At 40.7% G+C, this 14,438-nt stretch overlaps 1 protein-coding gene across 1 annotated transcript in view; it reads right to left on the reverse strand.

Annotated features, from left to right (window-relative positions):
* opn4b (opsin 4b) overlaps positions 1–14,438 on the reverse strand; it is a 78,558-nt gene that overhangs the window by 22,938 nt on the left and 41,182 nt on the right. The window contains exons 4-6 of the mRNA XM_060939039.1: positions 11,101–11,304; positions 10,848–11,019; positions 9,625–9,792 (exon numbers count right to left, since the gene is read on the reverse strand). Of these exons, the coding sequence (XP_060795022.1) occupies positions 9,625–9,792; positions 10,848–11,019; positions 11,101–11,304 (544 nt within the window). The remainder of the gene's footprint in view (positions 1–9,624; positions 9,793–10,847; positions 11,020–11,100; positions 11,305–14,438) is intronic.

The raw sequence follows: 14,438 nt of genomic DNA on the forward strand, positions 1-14,438 counted from the left end.
ACGAAATTTGGTTCACATATGTATCTTACTGAGACGAACAAAAAAAGTTCTATGAATGCATAGCCACGCCCAACAGGAAGTGAGGTAATTTTACTTTTGTGCGAAATGCATGGCCACGAAGACGGCGCAACTCCTCCTAGACCGTTCATGGGAATGTCACCAAAATTGATACACATCATCTACAGACATGGCTGACAAAAGTTACTAAATACGTTTCACGTAGGATAAAACGTTCAGAAGTTATACGTCAATCAATTTTCACTTCAAAATTTTACATGCTAAAAAATTCATAACAAATCTTCTAATTGCTCAAAACTGCTCATACTTCACACGCAAATCACTCATTGGGCTTCTGACATGTTACCCAATTTCTGTGATATTTCGCCACTGGGGGCGCTATTTTTGGGCAAAAAATCCAATCTTTCCTCAAATTTGGTCAAACTTCACGGCCACCCTCTTACTACGTCCCATGTCATGTATACCGCATTTTGGGAATTTTCGTCCATGGGGGGCGCTGTTTTTGGCCGACGCAATTGCTCCAAAACGGGTTTTTGGTAAATAATTCCATAATGCTTTTCCTTCACACCACTACCTTGTGATAGTGCGTTCCTGTTGTAGACACTTATTTTTCCAACTCATAATCGCTCATGTACAGCATAGCGCCACCTTCTGACATGGGAAAAACCAAAAAATTTATTCTTCAAAAATCTATATCTCATCTTCTATTTACTCAATTGTCATCAAACTTCATACGCAAACTCTTCATAGCTAACCTGACATGTCCGCCAAATTTTGTGCACTTTCGCCCCTGGGGGTGCTGGTGATGGCGGAAATGATATTGCAGCTTCTGATTTGTCAAACTTGGCAAGCAAACTCTTTTCAAGACCCTTATTGGGGCGCTTGCCATGGTCGACAACGCACGAAATTTGGCTCCTTTTTCTTAGACTGCCACCGCTACTGAGAACCAAAAGCCCAGATCCAGCCGGGCCTCAGGGCCTCTATAGCGCCCCCTAACTCGTTGTGATTTTGGCCTCCCGCTTTAAGGTGCCTGGTTGCCATGTAGTTTGTAGGAGTGGCATGCCATTTGGTACGCATATGTATCTCACTAAGCCGGACAAAAATGTAATGCCAATGCATTAGCCACGCCCAACAGGAAGTGAGGTAATTTCACTTTTGTGCGAAATGCATGGCCACGAAGACGGCGCAACTCCTCCTAGACTGTTCATAGGAATGTCACCAAAATTGATACACATCATCTACAGACATGGCTGACAAAAGTTACTAAATAAGTTTCACGTAGCTTAAACCGCTCAGAAGTTATACGTCAATCAATTTTTAATGCAAAATTTTACATGCTTAAAAATTCATAACAAATCTTCTAATTGCTCAAAACTGCTCATACTTCACACGCAAATCCCTCATTGGGCTTCTGACATGTTCCCCATTTTCTGTGCTATTTCGCCACTGGGGGCGCTATTTTTGGGCAAACAATCCAATCTTTCCTCAAATTTGGTCAAACTTCACGGCCACCCTCTTACTACCGCCCATGTCATGTACACCACATTTTGGGAATTTTCGTCCATGGGGGGCGCTGTTTTTGGCCGACGCAATTTCTCCAAAACGGGTTTTTGGTAAATAATTCCATAATGCTTTTCCTTCACACCACTACCTTGTGATAGTGCATTGCTGTTGTAGACACTTATTTCTCCAACTCATAATCGCTCATGTACAGCATAGCGCCACCTTCTGACATGGGAAAAACCAAAAAATTTATTCTTCAAAAATCTATCTCTCATCTTCTATTTACTCAATTGTCATCACACTTCATACGCAAACTCTTCATAGCTCTCCTGACATATCCACCAAATTTTGTGCACTTTCACCCCTGGGGGTGCTGGTTATGGCACAAATGATATTGCAGCTTCTGATTGGTCAAACTTGGCAAGCAGACTCTTTACGGTATTTCGCGGGGACGCATGCCCCCGCCCCCCCTGGCCGCTGGCGCGAGGGCCCGTCAAGGCCGCTTGCGGCTTTAATTCATAATTATTCTCCTTCCGGGTTTGCGGTGTTTACAGATCCCAGCGCGCTCACGGGGCGTGTGTGGGCATGTGAGGACACTCCTCCTCACCAATCAGTGCACAGGGGAGTGTCTGCTCACGCCCCCAGACTCAGTCGGCACGGTTTGGCTCGCTTCAGCCCCACTCCAAAACGGTGCGAGTTTTAGGGGCTAAGCAGGGCTGAAACAAGCTGAGTCGTGCTGGTTTTTGGTAGTCGAAACGCGAGCCGTGTCGGGCTGAAGTGAGCTGAACCGAGCTGAAGTGAGCTGAAAAAGGGTAGTGGAAAAGGGCCATATGTGTCCCTTTTTAGGACCAAAAAGTTACATATACAGTGGTGCTTGAAAGTTTGTGAACCCTTTAGAATTTTCTATATTTCTGCATAAATATGACCTAAAACATCATCAGATTTTCACACAAGTCCTAAAAGTAGATAAAGAGAACCCAGTTAAACAAATCAGACAAAAATATTATTCTTGGTCATTTATTTATTGAGGAAAATGATCCAATATTACATATCTGTGAGTGGCAAAAGTATGTGAACCTCTAGGATTAGCAGTTAATTTGAAGGTGAAATTAGAGTCAGATGTTTTCAATCAATAGGATGACAATCAGGTGTGAGTGGGCACCCTGTTTTATTTAAAGAACAGGGATCTATCAAAGTCCGATCTTCACAACACATGTTTGTGGAAGTGCATCATGGCACGAACGAAGGAGATTTCTGAGGACTTCAGAAAAAGCGTTGTTGATGCTCATCAGGCTGGAAAAGGTTACAAAACCATCTCTAGAGAGTTTGGACTCCACCAATTCACAGTCAGACAGATTGTGTATAAATGGAGGAAATTCAAGACCGTTGTTACCCTCCCCAGGAGTGGTCGACCATCAAAGATCACTCCAAGAGCAAGGCGTGTAATAGTTGGCAAGGTCACAAAGGACCCCAGGGTAACTTCTAAGCAACTGAAGGCCTCTCTCACATTGGCTAATGTTAATATTCATGAGTCCACCATCAGGAAAACACTGAACAACAATGGTGTGCATGGCAGGGTTGCAAGGAGAAAGCCACTGCTCTCCAAAAAGAACATTGCTGCTCGTCTGCAGTTTGCTAAAGATCACATGGACAAACCAGAAGGCTATTGGAAAACTGTTTTGTGGACTCATGAGACCAAAATAGAACTTTGTGGTTTAAATGAGAAGCATTATGTTTGGAGAAAGGAAAACACTGCATTCCAGCATAAGAACCTTATCCCATCTGTGAAACATGGTGGTAGTAGTATCATGGTTTGGGCCTGTTTTGCTGCATCTGGGCCAGGACGGCTTGCCATCATTCATGGAACAATAAATTCTGAATCATACCCGCAAATTATAAAGGAAAATGTCAGGACGTCTGTCCATGAACTGAATCCCAAGAGAAGGTGGGACATGCAGCAAGACAACGACCCTAAGCACGCAAGTCGTTCTACCAAAGAATGGTTAAAGAAGAATAAAGTTAATGTTTTGGAATGGCCAAGTCAAAGTCCTGACCTTAATCCAATCAAAATGTTGTGGAAGGACCTGAAGTGAGCAGTTCATGTGAGGAAACCCACCAACATCCCAGAGTTGAAGCTGTTCTGTACGGAGGAATGGGCTAAAATTCCTCCAAGCCGGTGTGCAGGACTGATCAACAGTTACCGGAAACGTTTAGTTTCAGTTATTGCTGCACAAGGGGGTCACACCAGATACTGAAAGCAAAGGTTCACATACTTTTGCCACTCACAAATATGTAATATTGGATCATTTTCCTCAATAAATAAATGACCAAGTATAATATTTTTGTCTCATTTGTTTAACTGGGTTCTCTTTATCTACTTTTAGGACTTGTGTGAAAATCTGATGATGTTTTAGGTCATATTTATGCAGAAATGTAGAAAATTCTAAAGGGTTCACAAACTTTCAAGCACCACTGTAGCTTTATTTGTCTATTTAGTCACAGATCAAGCTAGCAACCATCCTCTGCACTCCACCATAAAAGTTTATTTTTATGACTTCTTTATTCATCCATTTATATAATTTTTGCTTTGTGAGTACCATAAAGGTGTTACGGGAATAGACATTTAGTATGAACCAAGCACCTTATGAGGCCTGCTGGCCCCCGAAAGGGCTAAAAGCTGTAGGGAACCAAAGTGCAAGTGCAGGATGGGTGAAATAGTACATTCCTACCACCAAACAGCTCAAGTGGAACTAAGTGACTGAGTCAGAACACAAACCAGAGCGCACGAGCACACCACTCTGCTGTATTAACTCACTGAGCTGATCATCAGCAGGTGAATGCTTGGATAATAGTGCTTTTGAAGCACAGGGAAGATGCATTTGTGGGATGAAGGCATAGCTAGCTAGAAAACTGTCGGCTGTCGTATGTATAATAACTTGCAGTTGAGCGGGAGAACCACTGATACTCATGCAGCTCTAATTTTTATAATGTTATCGTGTTAGGGGAGGGAGGGAGGGGTTATGCTAAGTCTGGCTCTAGTGCATCACTGAGCCATGATTTCTGACCCGATCAAAAGATGCTGAACACAAAAATGATGGAAAAACTGTTTAACTCCACAATTTGTTACTACATAGTTCACAGACTTTTCACAGCTTTCTTCATCATGGAGCTATCCAGGAGTCCCTCTATCTTGGCTTGAGCCCCAGTGCCAGCTGAAAAGAAGCAGCTCCATAACTTAATGCTCCCACCACCATGTTTCACCATGAGTCGGGTGTTTTTTGGGTAACAAGCAGTCTTGTTTTTGCGTCAAACCTACGTTTTAAAATTATGCCTCAAACCTTCTACCTTGATCTCATTAGACCACTACAAATTTTGTTGGCGGTTAATCAGAATCACTTAAATTTTAAATGATTTTAAATGTGATTTGATTAATTCTAAGCACAGTCACATACCCCGTTATACTATGTGCACACTTATGCAACCACGTTATTATACGTTTTCTGTTTGTTTTCCTCAAATGTTTGTTTGTGTTCACTTGAATTTTGTTGGATGGTATACCACATTAAAGGTGGAAAATATTCTGACATTTATCTTTTTTTTTAACATAATTTTTTTCCATTTTAATCAACTTTAATAGGACTGTGGAGACTTTTATAGCCACTGTATATGGGCAAAGGTAACTTAGAAGCTAAAATTGAATGCTACTAAATAGAAGGGGGTTGTGAGTTCAAATCCCAGCCTTGCCCAGGACTTTTTGAGCATGCATATAATATAATGTACTTAAATTATGCTTTGCTATTTTTTTATTTATTAAAATAAAACACGGCGGCACAGTGGTGTAGTGGTTAGCGCTGTCGCCTCACAGCAAGAAGGTCCGGGTTCGAGCCCCGTGGCCGGCAAGGGCCTTTCTGTGCGGAGTTTGCATGTTCTCCCCGTGTCTGCGTGGGTTTCCTCCGGGTGCTCCGGTTTCCTCCACAGTCCAAAGACATGCAGGTTAGGTTAACTGGTGACTCTAAATTGACCGTAGGTGTGAATGTGAGTGTGAATGGTTGTCTGTGTCTATGTGTCAGCCCTGTGATGACCTGGCGACTTGTCCAGGGTGTACCCCGCCTTTCGCCCGTAGTCAGCTGGGATAGGCTCCAGCTTGCCTGCGACCCTGTAGAACAGGATAAAGCGGCTAGAGATAATGAGAATGAATGAAAATAAAACACTCTTTTTGCCACAGATTTGGCAAGATTTTTTTGTCACAATTACAATTCATTATCTCTTCATTTCTTTGGCTATCAGCTACTTTATACTGTTCTAATTTAATGACATACTTAAGAAAATAAATACTAGAGAGAATTTAACAAATCCTTTGTAACTTTTACAAGGACTCATCCACTGTGAAATAAAAGCTCAGCATATTGACCCATCTAGTTGTCCCGATGCTAATGTTGCATTGTTCTGGTATTTTAACATGGAGTTAACAGACCGCCTCAAAATGACATCTGGTGTTCTATCTAGAAATGCTTTCAAATTCTTTCAAGCTCTTTGCATTACTTTGGTTTGTTTCTGAGAAGAAAAGGATTATGGTATTTGTGATACGTTAAGCTTTAGAAGCCTTGTTGGGATTGAAAACATGGATTTCTCAGAGATGCACCATCTGGGCCATTCTTAGCTTGTTTATTTACAGAGAGCCTAGCTATAATTAGAGAGTAATAATACATACAGGCTGAAGCCAAATATTCATACCGCCTTAGTATATAATATGGGGAAAAAAACCCAAACCATTATGTCTTAATCTGTAGGGTGTTCGGATATTATTAATAGTAGTCGAACGGTACCTAGATGATTTACTATTAGATCCATAGAGTGCAACCATAGTTACGTACAAACATACGATGGAGGACGAAAGTGAAGTTGGATGTTGCAGCGTCCAAGGGGTGACTCTAGCGATGTACAAATTTAATTATAAGAAACAGTTTAAACATTTCTGTCGTTGTAGAAATACTTTTTTTTTTTATTTTCGTGGCACGTGTGAGTATACGTTACCTGTGAATATCCAAATCAAAGGACAGGTAATATGGCGGCAAAGTACGTCCAAATTGTGTTCTTACTACTCTCTCTCATACCCATAGAACATACGACAGTAGTGGTTGGGCAGCAGGTTCTTAAATGCATACTGAGTATTCAAATTCAGCCGGTGTGTATTAATACAGCTGCAGTATTGTGATAACTGTGATAATTTTCCCATTTATAGAGTCACTTTGTGTCACTTTGCACACTTTCTGTTCTGCTCCCAAGTTCTACAGTGTCTTGCAAAAGTATTCATCCCCCTTGGTGTTTGTCCTGTTTTGTGTTTTGAAAAAGCCATCTTTTGCTACAATTACAGCTGCAAGTCTCTTGGGGTATGTCTCTATTAGCTTAGCACATCTAGCCACTGGGATTTTTGCCCATTCCTCAAGGCAAAACTGCTCCGACTCCTTCAAGTTAGATGGGTTGCGTTGGTGTACAGCAATCTTCAAGTTATGCCACAGATTCTCAACTGGATTGAGGTCTGGGCTTTGACAAGACCATTCCAAGACATTTAAATGTTTCCCTTTAAACCACTCCAGTGTAGTTTTAGCAGTATGTTTAGGGTCATTGTCCTGCTGGAACGTGACCCTTCGTCCCAGTCTCAAACCTCTGGCTGACTCAAACAGGTTTTCCTCCAGAATTGCCCTGTATTTAGTGCCATCCATCTTTCCTTCAGTCCTGACCAGCTTTCCTGTCCCTGCAGATGAAAAATATCCCCACAGCATGATGCTGCCACCACCATGCTTCACTGTAGAAATGGTGTTCTCAGGGTGTTGGGTTTGTGCCACACATGGCATTTCCCATGATGGCCAAAAAGATAAATTTTAGTCTCATTTGACCAGAAAATCTTCTTCCATGTGTTTGGGGAGTCTGCCACATGCTGTTGGGCAAACTCCAAATGTGTTTTCTTAAGCAATGGCCTTTTTCCTGGCCACTCTTCCATAAAGCCCCGCTCTGTGGATTGTATGGCTTAAAGTGGTCCTATGGACAGATACTCCCATCTCTGCTGTGGATCTTTGCAGCTACTTCAGTGTTTTCTTTGGTGTCTTTGTTGCATCTCTGATTAATGCCCTCCTTGCCCGGTCTGTGAGTTTTGGCAGGCGGCCTTCTCTTGTCAGGTTTGTAGCGGTGTCATATTCTTTCCATTTTGCTATAACGGATTTAATGGTGCTCCCTGGGATATTCAAAGTTTGGGATATTTTTTTATAACCCAACCCTGATCTATACTTCTCCACAACTTTGTCTCTGACCTGTTTGGAGGCTCCTTGGTTTTCATGTTGCTTGCTTAGTAGCGTTGCAGAGTCAGAGTCCTTCCAGAACAGGTTGATTTATACATATATCATGTGACAGATCATGTGACACTTTGATTGCACACAGGTGGATCTTAATCAACTAATTACGTGACTTATGAAGTGAATTGGTTGGAGCAGCTCTTATTTAGGGGTTTCATATGAAAGGGGGTGAATACTTATGTACACTCCAGATTTCTGCTTTTTCATCTTAATTATTGTTTGTGTCACAATAAAACAACAATTTGCACCTTTAAAGTGGTAGGCCTGTTGTGTAAATCAAATTGTGCTAACCCTCCAAAAATGCATTTTAATTCCAGCTTGTAACACAACAAAACAGGACAAACACCAAGGGGGATGAATACTTTTGCAAAACACTGTATGCTCATCCATGATTTCACATCAACCTCCATGTCAGCTGATGGACAGCATGCTCCAGCACATGATTCAGTGCCAACACTCTCTGTCCACACTGCCAGTCACCACCATCTCACAATCTAATTTGCATCTGGTATGTGATGTTACTGAGCTGTTTTCATATGGTTTGGTTTGATTTGGTTTGGACTCTAATCACATTAAATTCTCTGCTCATTTGGACTTTGCACATGGACACCCTGGAGATTTTTACTTCCCAACAGTAGTTTATGCCAAAGACTCATCCTTGGTTCAGTGGATAATTTCATGTCTTGTACCTTCTAGTACTGAGTACCACTGATGAAAATCCTGTACCTATGGCATAATTTTACAATGTAACATTTATATTTCTACATGCTCAAAGCCACAGATATTTATAGTTCATATTTTATAAGTGTTCAGCTGATTGAATAAAAACACTTTTCATTGCTGGGATCATGCCTATCCCACTGAAAATATCCATCCATCCATCTATCCGTAGCCGCTTATCCTGTTCTACAGGGTCACAGGCAAGTTGGAGCCTATCCCAGCTGGCTATGGGCGAGACGCAGGGTACACCCTGGACAAGTCGCCAGGTCATTGCAGGGCCGACACAGAGACAAACAACCATTCACACTCACGGTCAATTTAAAGCCACCAATTAGCCTAACTTGCATGTCTTTGGGGGAAACTGGAGCACCCGAAGGAAACCCACACAGACACGGGGAGAACATGCAAACTCCACACAGAAAGGCCCTCGCTGGCCACTGGGCTCGAACCCAGGACCTTCTTGCTGTGAGGTGACAGTGCTAATCACTACACCACCGTGCCCTTGAAAATATCTCATCTCATTATCTCTAGCCGCTTTATCCTGTTCTACAGGGTCGCAGGCAAGCTGGAGCCTGTCCCAGCCGACCACGGGCGAAAGGCGGGGTACACCCTGGACAACTCGCCAGGTCATGACAGGGCTGACACATAGACACAGACAACCATTCACACTCACATTCACACCTACGGTCAATTTAGAGTCACCAGTTAACCTAACCTGCATGTCTTTGGACTGTGGGGGAAACCGGAGCACCCGGAGGAAACCCACGCGGACACGGGGAGAACATGCAAACTCCACACAGAAAGGCCCTCGCTGGCCACTGGGCTCGAACCCAGGACCTTCTTGCTGTGAGGTGACAGCGCTAACCACTACACCACCGTGCCCTTGAAAATATCTATATTTCAAAATTTAGTGAAACCTAACAGAGTTCATTCATTCGATAAATGAATGTGCATAATACACAGTATAGAGTTTTGTCCAAATCATACTTTTTTTTTTGTAAAGCATTAAAATGACATAAATATTGCTTCTCACCCTGCAAATGCTGTCAGAGCCACACAGGAATATGGAGACCAGGAGATCACGTACAACAGAATGACTATGAGAGCCACCTTTGCCATCTTCCATTCACTCTTCAATCGATGGAACTTTTTGATTGAGTCTTTGGTGATTCTTCCTTCTTCATTAATTTTATTCACAGCACTGTAACACAGACATTCAATTCAATAAACTGTATCTACAATATTGGTAAGAACATTGTGACAAGAACTAAAGTAAATATGTCTTTCCTCAAGCCATAGAATCGTAAATGCAATTTAATATAGTGCCTTTCATACATATTCACCCACCCTTGGACTCCCTTGTATTTTGTACTGTTAAACCTGGAACTGAAATTAACTTAGTTGGAATTTTACCAACATACAGCTAATATTGGAAGGTGCAAAGTATTTTTTTCTTATGGTGTCACAAAGGTTAACTCAATAAACAGCATACTTTTGTTGGTTTAAAACCACTGGAGTCAAGACTTTGGGCAAGTCTTACCACAGACTCTCAGCCAGAGGAAGACTCGTGCTTTGAATGGAGCCATTATGAACAGTTTGCTTAGGGTCATCCTATTTGAACCTGAACCTTTTTCTATTTTTGCCCTGCATTTGGCTCCATTCGTCTTGCACTCGATTTTCCACGGCTCTGCTGATCAAAAGCATTCCCCACAACATGATGCTACAACCGTCATGCTTCACGATGAGGATACGTTCTCAATGAGATGCGCACTATTGGGTTTTTGCTCAGTGTAGCGCTTTGTGCCATCAGACTAGACAAATTTTTTTTCTTCATGTTTTCTGAATGTCTAAGACGCCTTTTGGTAAAATCTAAATGGGCTTGTATTTACTTAGGACTTTAGGTTTTCAGTAAAACAGCAAAAACTTGCCCGATAAATAGTACAAAATGCCCCATAACAATCAAAACTATTTTGCTTATCCCTAACATGAGTTAAGTTAGCTAGGTAGATAGTTGAGAAGATTTGTAAAATTACAGAGAGCTTATTTGTAGCACAGATTTTTACAGAATTACCTGAGAAATAGAAAAAAAAACTTTTGCATTATTCTAACAAAGCTGACCAAAAAACTGTTTACATCATCAGAATCTGACCTTAAACAGGTATCATTTTAACCATTTAATAATAATGCTTTTGAGTTTAGCCGTTCGCTTCGTTATCTGGACAATTCATGTTGGCTAACAGTAAGAACGGAACCAACCTGGTGGTGTTGCGAATAGCACGGAAGATGCAGAAATAGCAGTACATAATGACAAACAGAGGGATAAAGAAGACACAGACGAAGAGCAGCATTGTGTAGGCACGAACAGACGGAGTAAACGTCATATAGTCCCATGTACAGGAGGTCATCAAGCCCTCTGGAACGTATGCACCTAGGAGACAAAATAATACAGTGAAAGCCATTTTGTGTGGGGGGTGTGATCAAGAGAGAAAAAGACACAGTGTCCACTTACTCCATCCAAAAAAGGGAGGAAGGCTCCAGCACAAGGTGTACAGCCAGGCTAGGACGAGGATGATAAGGGCACGCTTGTGTGACATCTTGCCGATGGAGGCCAGGGGGCGAGTGATAACAAAATATCTATCCACAGCAATGACCATTAGTGTGATCATAGAGCACATCCCAAAGAGAGCGCCACAAAATGCATACAACTCACAGCCTTTAGAGAGAAAGAAAAGGTTGTAGAAAACTTATTAAAAAAGTTATATAACCCCAAATTAGAAGATGTTAGGATAGTGTGGAAAATGCAAATAAAAAAATAAAGCAGTGATTTCTAAATTTACTTTGACTTGTATTTTATTGCAGACAGTAAGAACCCAAGATAGTTCATGTTCTGTCTGGTCAACTTCATTTCATTTGTTAATATACATCCATTTCTGCATTTCAGGCCTGTAACACATTCCAAAAAAAAAGTCAGGATGGGGCAATTTAGGGATATTAATGAAGTAAAACAATTAAATAATGATGTGATTTGAAACAGGTGATGTCACCAGGTGACTGTAATCATGATTTGGTACAAAATCAGCATCTAGGAAAGGCCTACACTGTAAAAAAATGTCCGTGGAATTAACAGTGAATTTATGTAAAATCATGACATAAAAAAACTGTAAATACAAAAACAATGAAGCAGTGTGTAATTTACATCAATATACTGTAAAACTCCTAACCAAATACCACTGTTAATTTAACAGTAAGAATATGTTGATCATATTTTTTTGTAGAATTTACAAATTGTTGTAGTTTAAACAAAGACAAACTGTAATACTAAAACAGAATGTGATAGTTAAAATTACATCATTGCCCTGTTAAAAAAATAAAAAAATGTCAGTAGAGGCTCTCCGGCACATTTCGTAAAACTCTAAATCAAATAACATATCTGTCTAGTACAGTAGATCATTGCTTGTAACCATCATTTTGGAGCCACAAAAACCAATAATCGAGAACACTCACAATTCATTCCTAGATGCTTTTTTATTGTACAATGAATATCCGTAAAATTAACAGTTATGTATTGATTATTGTACATTGAATACCTGTAAAATTTACATTTAGTTATCATTAATTGTACATGGAATCCCAGTGAAATGTACAAGTTATTCTGTAATGTTGTTTACATTTCACTGTATTTTTAACAGGATTATTCTGGCAACCACAGCTGCCAGTATTTTTCCGTAAAAACAACGGATTTTTTTTTACAGTGTAGTCTTTGAGGAGCAAAGACGAATCTAAGATCTCCAGTTTGTCAGCAAATGCGTGAGAAAATTATTGAAATATTTGAAAACAAGAACAAAAGGAAGGGATTTGGATATTTCACCCTCTACGGTGCATATCATCATTAAACGATTCAAGGAAGCTGGAGGAATTTCGGATGTGTAAAGGACAAGGGCTTAAGCCTAAGCTGAACACCTGTGATCTCTGAACCCTCAAACGGTACGGCATCAAGAACAGTCATTCATCTATATCTGATATAACCAGGGCTTTGAACCAGAATTTTTTTCCTATTGGTTCGTTCCGAACAGAAACAGAATTTTAATGTTTCCGGTTTTGGGTTCCACCATTAAATAGACGTTCCCGAACCGGTTAGAACAAAAAAATTTAGTTCCCGGAACGGTTAATTACGTTCCCTGTCAGCTGTTTAACAAATGGCTATAAAATTATGTCTCTGTCTCATCCAGCTTAAGCCAAATGTAGGCTAATTCTATTACAACCTTCATTAAATAATACAAGAAATAATTCAAAACAATTATTATTTCAAATGTTGGCGATTTGGATTCTCAGTATGTCTTCCCATCTACACAAACAGAAAAAGTGCCAAAAATGAAAGATAATTCATTTAGTGTGTTACCAAAGGCTAGTCAGGCCCTATGCATTGATAGGCTAACAGAGGTTAACGTCATTTAATGTTCGCGAGCCTCTCATTAACGTGGACAAATATATTGATATCGTGTTTGAAATTGACGTTTTTGAATAACGATAGACTGCAATATTTACCTCTTACTTAAGATGTGGAGACGTGATAGTAGTCCACCCTCCCGCTCTCTCCATTCAGTCAGCGAACGTCACACAGGAAGTGAACCCCAGCGGGTCATAGAAACTTGCGCAGGAGAAGAATGACTTTTTTATTTGTAGGCTACGGAAACTTTGAGGAACGAAATAAAAACCGGTGTTAACCGGTTACCATTATTTTTAATAAGCGTTTCTGTTCCGGAACATAAAAAATAATAAAGTTTCTGGTTTTGTTTCTGTTCCATGTGAAATAGAAAAAGTTCCCGGTTTTCGTTTTTGTTCCTTGAACCAGTTCAAAGCCCTGGATATAACCACATGGGCTCAGGATTACTTTGGCAAACCTTTGTTAAGCTCTACAATGCAGAGTTACATCCACAAATGCCAGTTAAAACTTCGCTGTGCAAAAAGGAAGCCTTATGGTAACTGTGTCCAGAAGTGCTGTTGACTTCTCTGGGCTTGGAGGCATCTGGGATGGACCATCACACAGTGGAAACTGATTCGTCTGTGGGCAGACGAATCAGTATTCCAGGTCTTTTTTGTAAGAAATGAATGCCATGTGCTCCGGCCCAAAGACAAAAATGACCATCCAGAACGTTACCAACAAGAAGTCCAAAAGCAAGGGTCTGTCATGGTATGGGGTTGTGTCAGTGCCCTTTGCAAACTTAACTTACACTTCGGTGATGGCAAAATGAATGCAGAAAAGTACACTGAGATTTTGGAGCAACATACGCTGCTTTCAAGGCGACATCTTTTCCAGGTTGATTTCAACAAGACAATACAAAACCACATTCTGTACACATTACAAAGGCATGGCTGTGGAAGAAGGGGGGCCCTGTCCCCTCTGTCCCCAATAGAGAATGTGTGGCGAATTTTGAAACGAACAATATTACAATGACGACCCTGTACTGTTGCATACCCTAAGACCTGTTTGCAGGAAGAATGGGACAAAAATAACACCTGAACCACTTCATTAATTGGTGTCTTCAGTCCCTAAACATATGTAAGTGTTGTGAGAAGAATGGCAAAAGCGCAAAGTAGTAAATGCTTTACTGTCCCAATTTTTTTGAAATGTGTTGCAAGAATCAAAATTGAAATAAGTATTTATTTTGAAACAACAACAAAATTCATGCGGTAAAACATCAAACAATAAGGTCAAAGATTATTTACAAATTATTGTTTTCAGTTTTACTTTCAGTTTCAACAAAGCATTCCAATATTTTCTGATTTGGGGTTGGAGTTAAACATGGTATTCTTATTTACACTTGAAATACCAAGCCTCTACTCCAT

The sequence above is a fragment of the Neoarius graeffei genome, chromosome 14 (genome assembly GCF_027579695.1).
Source record: "Neoarius graeffei isolate fNeoGra1 chromosome 14, fNeoGra1.pri, whole genome shotgun sequence".
Lineage (NCBI taxonomy): Eukaryota > Metazoa > Chordata > Actinopteri > Siluriformes > Ariidae > Neoarius > Neoarius graeffei.